The sequence below is a fragment of the Hesperophylax consimilis genome, chromosome 14 (genome assembly GCF_061612785.1).
Source record: "Hesperophylax consimilis isolate HC1 chromosome 14, BYU_Hcon_1.0, whole genome shotgun sequence".
NCBI lineage: Eukaryota > Metazoa > Arthropoda > Insecta > Trichoptera > Limnephilidae > Hesperophylax > Hesperophylax consimilis.
Window position 1 is genome coordinate 27,771,242 of NC_142849.1, and position 9,243 is coordinate 27,780,484.

Consider the following 9,243-nt stretch of genomic DNA (forward strand, 5'->3'; position numbering starts at 1 on the left):
AAATAAATTACTTAATAGCATCGCATAGTTGCACTCTTCTCTTGCCATCGCGCTTCCCTTCTCAGACAGAGACTAGAATGATTTCATCGCCTACATTATTTTTTTAAAACCACAATGTCAAATTCCAATTTAAATTCAGATTTACAAAATAATAATACGAATTAGAACGATATATGACGATGTATAGCCAAGTAAAAATACATTTTTGGGCGTTTGACCGCCACGGCTGTCTTTTAGATTCAGATTTACGAAATTTTATGATTTATTTTCGCAAAAATAGAATTTTTTTTAAAATACACAAACAAATTTTCGTGTGTGAACAAAAATAAATTTCGAATTACGAATGAACGAATTTCGAATTAAAAAACCATTTTCGTATGTAAATTTTTTTGGCGAAAATTTCGAATTGAGCGTTTTTTCAAATTATCAGGGTTTGAATTGACGTGGTTCTACTGTACTTATCCTTATGCAGATCATTTGAAATAAGATACTGTTGTACACCGTCAATTGGACGTTTGATATATATATATATACTTTGTAATTTTCTTAATATTAACACTCTGTACACTTACTGATGTTCTTACTTACTACCATCAATATGTATTTTTTGTTATCACTTTGTTAATAAAATATTTTATTTATGAAAGAATGAAAATACAGAGGCTCAGCGAAAATGTGGCGCGGCCCCGGGGGCTAATATATAATATTTTGGCTTAACAATTAAGTCAAGCAAGAACTCTCCTGAGTTCAAAACATTTTGAAGAATGTTCATCAACAGAATGTAATTCGTTGGATGAAGCAGTGCCCACAACATTATATGTCGGTATAATTATGTTTATTAGGCTATGGAGTAAAAAATATATAATTTGAAAAATGATGTAGTCACTTTTAGAACATTTATTATTATTATAATGATTTCCTTGACAGAGATCTAGGCTTGCCAGAAAAAATATTATACTTAAAAACAGTGTTGTACAAACAAAAATGTGTTTTATTTAAATGGGATGGGTTATGAAAAGTAAGAAATAATTGTTGTTTCTCCCAAATGTCAACCCACTGAACAATAATCATGGAAACAGTCTGGTGTTGCCGCCATCTGGGCAGCCATTTTTGTGCTACCGTTTGGACAGGTTTTTTAAAAATTAGTATGCCAAGTCAACTCTTAGGGTATTTTCTTTAGTCATTGGGTACCATAATATTGAAAAAAAAAGCAAATAAATTCCAAATAAGACAAATTTACAGACAAGATGAAATGTAAAACGGTCGAGTTAAAACAGGACTTGGCTATGTTCAGTCGACAAAAAAAAATTCAAACATGAACTTACCATGGATAGCCTTCAGGACGTAGATCTCTTGCGCCTGGGCTAGCATGAGTTGCCCCAAGGCTCCCAGAGTCTCCGTGTTGAGGTCGGGGGTTGTCTCCTGGTGCACGGCCAGCACCACGTTGGCCTTCAGGTAGTTGAAGATGCCCGCAGCTTGCTGAAACACAACCAACTACACTTGATAAACTGTTTCCTTGTCAACCTTCATAGATACATCAATGGATAAACTGTTCCTTTGTTAACCTTCATAGATACAGCAATGGATAAACTGTTCCTTTGCCACCTTTCATACATACATCAATGGATGTTCCTTTGCCACCTTTCATACATACATCAATGGATAAACTGTTCCTTTGCCACCTTTCATACATACATCAATGGATAAACTGTTCCTTTGCCACCTTTCATACATACATCAATGGATAAACTGTTCCTTTGCCACCTTTCATACATACATCAATGGATAAACTGTTCCTTTGCCACCTTTCATACATACATCAATGGATAAACTGTTCCTTTGCCACCTTTCATACATACATCAATGGATAAACTGTTCCTTTGCCACCTTTCATACATACATCAATGGATAAACTGTTCCTTTGCCACCTTTCATACATACATCAATGGTTAAACTGATCCTTTGCGAATTTTCATAGATCAATGGTTAAACTGTTCCTTTGTCAAACTACATACATAAATGGTTATACATGGTGTCCGGAAACTCGTAGTACAAGCGGGAAACTGGTGAATCTACATCACATTTGGAGTCGATTTTGTAGTATAATATTTTTTGATTTGAGCTTTCGTTTTCGAGTAAATCGAGTCAGAAGTTGATTTTTTTTTTGATCAAATTCTTATAAATTATTACTGAAGATCAAAGTACCCAACTAATTAAAACTATTTAAAAATTTAAAAGTAAAACAAATAATGACGAAAAAATTTGAACCCTGAAATAGCCGAAAAATATATTTTTTTGGTTTTTTTTCTTTTTTATAAAAATGCTCAAATCAAAAAACTTTGTTTATTCGGGTTCCCCGTGTGGTATACATTCTCCAGTTTCCGGCTTGTACTACGAGTTTCCGGACACCATGTATATATTTATTACTACATCCAGTTAAAAATTTCTTGGGAGCGATTCATGCAGTTTTCATAGTCAGGAGGCTTCAACTTAAGTCTTGATGCAAAATCCTCCTTAGTGAGCAGTTTGCAATGCCTAATGCAATTGCATGCTTCCGGGCAGACCGCCTAGGCGCCTGTTCGATAACTTCTCTCACTCTTGTTAAATTTTCGGGTGTTCTTCCAGTTTTGGGTTGTCCTAAACTCCTAGGTCTTAGTGTGGAACCAGTTTCTTCGAATGTACGCACCCAACTCGAGATTAAATTACGGTGAGGGACGTTATCACAATACGCAAGATTAAAGTGCGACCGTAAGGCCCGCTGGGTGGCGAAGAAAGAATGGCCATTTTCAATAAATTGTCCGGACCAAACCATGGTAATGACTGAAAACGGCTTCCCGAATGAGACCCCTCTCAGGTTTCTACCCTCACCACATGGGATGTACAGGCCCTTCAAAACTGCACCCTGTACATACATCAATGGAAGTTTCGTTGTCAACCTTCATAATAAGTATGAATTACATTTTATGTATGTATTACATCAATGGATAAACTACTATTCCTTTGTCAACTTTCATGGATAAACAAGACATCATTGGGGCAGCCAACTAGACATCTACCCGCTGGAATTGCTGCCAGTATTTGGTGCGGAAATGTACTTCTGACATTCTGAGTACATGTCCAAGCCCCCTCGTCTGAGACTTTTCGTTGATCTTCTTCTTCATCAAAGAAAACTGTTCTTTATTAATCATCACCCTTTTTCTAATGCAGAGATTTATAAGATAATTTAATCATTGAATACAATATTAGCGACTCTCAAACGAATATTTGAAAATAAAATCAGAAAAAGATTCGGTCGCATCTAGGAATTAAACTCAGCCTTGCCGGGGCTTTGTAGAAGTTTTGTATGATGCATATAGGAATGATCGATGGAATCTATTTAGCGAGTTTTGTACGAAATTAACTAGCCGACTTATACCTGACATCGCTCGACTTTTATCCGCTTTCTATAAATATAATATGCATGTATTATATATATATATAAAACTTCCTGAAGAAATTCTCTAAATGATAATGAAAACCCTATCAAAATCCGTTGCATAGTTTAGAACAATTAAACGCACAGACAGATTTGTTTTATACTATTTAAAGATTCGGGACTAGAAGAAATGAACGACACATGCAGGAAAACTATTGTTCGAGGAACGATCGATCGAGTTTTCACCGTACACAAATAAGTGTAATAATACAAATTATAACTTTTTTTTTTGACAAATGTGAAGTCTTGGGTGCATCATGTATACGAAATAAACAGTTTAAATCAATACCATCAGATGATAGTAGTCATAGAGAATAGAAAACTGCTTTATCGGCGGAGAATATCAAACAACACAAAAATGGCGAACTGAGCAAAGCTTATGTGCCATTCATCGTTGTTGGTGCAACAATCTCAATTATTGAGAATACAAACGTAATAATCATGACACATCATCTATTGACAAATACTGTCCAAGCAAACTGAGAGAGATAATTGAACGCAGTGAGGTCATTGTTAGTTTCTGAGAAATTCAGGTACATTTTTCTAATCTGAAATTATTTCATACCCAGAAATGATACAGAGAAATGTCGAAAAAACAACAAGATAACAACTTTTCATTAATTAATTCACTGGAAATAAAATAATTTAAAAATCTAAAGATTGACATACATATCTCTGCAGAGAGTGAAAAGAGGAACTATAATATCTGTTTATTATGTACCAATACATGTTACGGAGAAGGTGAGAGCTTTCTATGTGAGAAAGAGGCAAAATTACTTGACCGTTTCGTGCCAGAAAGATTGATACACAATGATTCGTCGCTTAGCATTGCTTGGATAGTAGAATGAGTGCAGTTATTTTCTGTTGTGATTTAGAATAATTTACAGTACAAACCTGAAAGAGTTTGGCAGCCAGCTTGAGGCCATCATCAGAGTCGGTAGACTGGGCCGAGGCCACAGCACTCTGTAGGGCGGCCATGTTGAATAATACGCACACTTTCTCGTAGCTCAGAGAGCAGATGGCTGAAAGAAAATTTAATTACATAATTTAATTGCTAATATTGTCTAAGCTAAAGCAAAAATAAATGTACCAATGCAGCCAGGAGCACTCATCTCCCGGTGTGACCGTTACACCAGGAGACACAGATTATTTATTTTTTTTAGTGTGAAAACCATGTGGAGCCAGTGAGACTACCCCAACCCCAATTGGGGTATGTTGTGAGGCTGAAGGTAGTGGGGAAGGGAAGGATAAGAGAAGAGGAAGGTGGGGTAGTACCTGGCTATTCAGATCTGGTCACTAAACACTTCTAAAGCCATTTCAAGCAATGTTTCAATTCTGAATGGTGGTCTGACACCTAGAACACTCTATAACTGATAGTAACTTCCAATCTGAAATCTCTGTTAGGACATGGAACACAGGCACTGAGGATGGGAAACAAGTTGGAGTTTAATCAACCAGTACACATAGCAACTGAGAAGAATGCCCAGGAGCTCACGAACAGTCAACGGCTCTTATCTACCCATTCTGTAAGAGCAAGGCTATGAACTGATAAAGTGGAAGTCACGAGAAGCAGAGGGAGATCATCTACGAGTTGGACTGACGATGTACCAGTCTGGAACAACAGTGTTTGATTGCTGGTTGCCACGCAGCACAGAACCGCGAGGAGTGGTGGAGCCTGCTGCACCAGGGAAGTTAGAGTGGGGGTCACGATTCTCAGCAATGACTCAAGAAGAAGAATACACGGCAACCAAGCCAATATAGGATTGACCAATTTGTGTGGAACCATTTCTTCTTTCCGTGTTTGTTGAATACTGAATCGTATCGCATATCTTTTACTTTAATGACGTTCCAGATTATTTTATAATTATAACTCATCTAATTTTTCAATTAAAAAAAAATATCTAACAAGTAATCTACAGGGTTTTACAATAAGAGGTGTTATTTTGAATAGCCCACTATTTCGGTAGATGTTACTTTTGAAGCTGTCATTTTTCGACATTTGACAAGTAGAAACTTATTAATAAAAATGGAACAATACACGCTTCAACAACGCATTGAAATTATTAAAATTCACTTGGGTGAATCAAATGCAAATCATCTTGAGTGATGAGGCCCATTTCCACCTCGGTGGCTTCGTCAACAAGCAAAATTGTCGCATCCGAGGTTCGGAAAACCCAAGAGTTATTGTTGAAAAGCCTCTCTATCCTCAACGTGTGACTGTTTGGTGCGGTTTATGGTCTGGCGGAGTCATTGGACCTTACTTTTTCGAAAATGAGGCTGGAGCAACAGTTAAGGTGAATGGATTGCGCTATCGAGAGATGATTAATGATTTTTTATGCCCGGAATTGGATGGTATTGATCTGGAGAATGTTTACTTTCAACAAGACGGCGCTACGTGCCACACAAGCAATGAAACCATTGATCTTTTATGATTGAATATCAAAATAACACCTCTTATTGGAAAACCCTGTATTTATATAACGAAGAGTGTATGTGGAGGGCTAGCGACTTGGGTTTGATTTTATACAAATCTAGTTTTATTACGCGATTGATCAAGTTTTGCACATTTGACTTTCAAAATAAGAATCATTGGCAACACCGGGGACTTGAGCTAGTATTCATATATTATACACTTGAATCAAAACAGATATTAGGGTAAATAATTTTTATCAGTTACTTAGAGCAACACATACAACACCATACTTTATAAAGTGACATTTTTATTTTTGTCTTTAACCTCTCAGACAAAGACATTTTTTTACTATATGTTTCTTTGAGAACTGTCAAAACGTGATAATTTTTGTGTTATTTATGAGTTTTGCTAAAAGCTTCATAACTCACGTTTTGGGAAACGTAGCCTCATTCTAAAAAATGTTTTGGAAAGATTATGAAATCCACTATCGCATTGTGTTGTAATACGTAAAGATTTGCGTTTCTAAATATACATTTTATGAAAACGTCAAAAATATGTAAGAATCGCTTAGCATTATTTCAAAGCCGTGAAAAATGTACTTTTTTCTGAGTATCATAAAGAAATAACACTTTATATATTGAAGAAATATAATTAAAAACTATTAGTCACCTCAAAATATTAACCGTCAAACTAAAATATTTTTAATAAATTATTTAGAAACGCAATAAATTATGAACGAACAAGATGACAGATTAAATCGGCTTAGATAATTCACTTCTACGTTCCATAGATATTCTTGAATACAGACGCGTAGCGTTATTCATTATCGATACTCTGTTTTTTAAATCATGGCAATCCGTATACTAGTGATGGAAATAAATCGATTTTTGTAAAATCTCGCGCGTTTACGTGAAAAGACGTTCTAATGTCTTGACCGCTATTATCATATTTACGTCTTTTGACGTTCTAATGTTCTGAGTGGTTAACTAACCACACTAAAGAGGTAATGTCAGAAGGCAAAATGAATGTACAAGGTCGACACTGCAATGCAATACTTCATACGGTGCAAAGGCACGAACCTTCAACTCTAAATGCGGGGGTCCTAGGGGTTAATGAACCATTAGAAAGATGCCTTTTTTGGAAGTCAATTTTTAAATCATTGTTTATTTTACAATATAAACAGGAATATCAGAAGCAAATCTAATTAATTCAAAATGGACCACAATGTCATTAAATATTCATTAATAATGCAGAGGAAACAGTAGACTAAAAAATGTTAACTATGAGTAAAGAGAATGGGGTTAATGAACTAAGTAGCTGTCAAAATACCGTCAACAGAAAATTTATTTATCATTACACAGGGACTTTCACTTGTATGAGGTTGCTTTTAAAGATTAAAAATTAATTGTAGGGTTCGATGAACTTGAGCTAAATGAACTATGAACATTCGAAAGGGTTTCTAACTAACTAACCATCACGACGTTTCGCAGGGGTAGGCAGAGACGACGGACCGTCAAACAACTCGGTCTTGGAACACACTCCTTGCCTCATTCACATTCATACATAATCTTTTAGGGTTTCAAACATCCATAAATAATAATGAAATATTTATTAAGAATTCCCCTTAATTTAATGCTACAAATGCCTGTCGTACGCTCAAGATGAAGACCGATTGGCAGCCAAGTAGACAAATGCGTCATGTTTCCACTCAGGCATCACAGGTTCAATCCCTTGCTAGCTAAGCCCTATTGCATCCATCATTGCACAAGCAAATTAAAAAATAAAACCAGGTTATTTGTAACCCGGGAATGCTTGTCTTCCTTTTCAAAGAGATGAGTAAGAACAGTAATGAAATCATGGCCTATCTAACGTGAAAGTCAAAATAATATTTAGCATATTTACACTTTTATGTAAGGTAATCGCCTTTCCTGAAAAATTATTAACATATTTGACATAGCTACTTCTAGAATTAACCCTCAGATTTGATACATACACCATTATTTCATGTGGGTGTTTTGTGGTCAATAATGATTCATATAATTGTCCATTTCATAAATATGTTTATTACACTTGAACGATAAGGATAAACCTTATAAAATATTATGCAAATTCATACTTAGACTCATCCTGCCTCCAAAGATCGACCCCTTATCGAAGGCATCCTTCCATTTAAATGGGATCTGGACCTCCTGGGGGGGAATCTTACACTCCAAGGCAGACAGCTCATCGCAGTAGCTAAATAGAAGTTCAAAACATATGATGAGAAAAAGTTTGGTTATCAAATGTCGCAACAAAGGGTATTGACATGCGCCAGACACTGAAAATCGTTTCAACAACAAACCGATATGACCTTGGAAAACAAATAATCAAAACGGACTAAAAACAAATATAACATTGTAAAGAAGGAAAATAATGATTGAATATTAAGTTAGAACTATGAGTCATTAGAATTTGGGCGATATATACCTGTAAATAACCTCCAAGGAGGTCTCGTACTTGTCAAATACTTTCCAAATGGCATTCGTGCGGAGTTTGCTCAGCTCGATCAGGGCATCGCTGTAATCCTCGGGCTTATCGGACGTGCTGTAGGTCGACTGTATGAGATTCTTCAACGGCTTTATGATGTCTACGTCGCTAGGCTTTTTCAGCGGCACCGAAATCAAGTCGGCCATTATTGTTCGTAACTTTTCCCAACTGCAACTTGCCCAACTGTCAATTTTGTTATTAGTCAGCGGACCCGGACCGATTGGACAGCCGGTTTTACAGTCGGTAAAAAGAAAATCTGTAAACTGCTACCGGCTTTTGTGCATGTGCAATGTCATGTATGAGCGGGAGTTTAAACATAAAATAAAATAAAAGTTCACATGAAGCAAACACTTTGTGATGTTACATTAAATTAGATAATGTTATGCTGGCAAAAGAACTTTAGTCACATTTATATTCCCACTTTTTCACGGATTACTACTTTACGAGTAAGTACGTAATTAATAAAAATAAAACAATCAGGTTGGTACAATAGGTAAAATTCAGTGTAGTTCTCACTCTCAAAATCAGTAAAAGTGTAAAAAAATAGTATTTATTGTTATCAAGTATTTGTATATTTATTATAATATTATATCATTATATAATTTATAAAAAAAAACAATTTCTGCTGTGTAATTATTTGTACCTACGCCATAAACCATAATAATTCAAGTTAGTATAATAATTATGCAGGAAAAAAAACCCTGCGTTTTCCAAATTATTCATTTGGAAACACCTCTCTTTAACGACATTTAGTCAAATTTAAATAATACAATAAGTAGGATAACTTTACAGGGTAATAACCATTAATAATTTCCGACAACTTACTCTG

At 35.5% G+C, this 9,243-nt stretch overlaps 1 protein-coding gene across 1 annotated transcript in view; it reads right to left on the bottom strand.

Moving 5' to 3' along the window:
• The window catches only part of ALiX (programmed cell death 6-interacting protein-like protein AliX), a 40,563-nt gene extending 31,938 nt beyond the window's left edge, over window positions 1–8,625 (bottom strand). The window contains exons 1-4 of the mRNA XM_089639697.1: window positions 8,355–8,625; window positions 8,005–8,123; window positions 4,370–4,497; window positions 1,326–1,479 (exon numbers count right to left, since the gene is read on the bottom strand). Of these exons, the coding sequence (XP_089495823.1) occupies window positions 1,326–1,479; window positions 4,370–4,497; window positions 8,005–8,123; window positions 8,355–8,560 (607 nt within the window). The 5' untranslated portion in view covers window positions 8,561–8,625. The remainder of the gene's footprint in view (window positions 1–1,325; window positions 1,480–4,369; window positions 4,498–8,004; window positions 8,124–8,354) is intronic.
• Window positions 8,626–9,243: the final 618 nt, after the last annotated feature.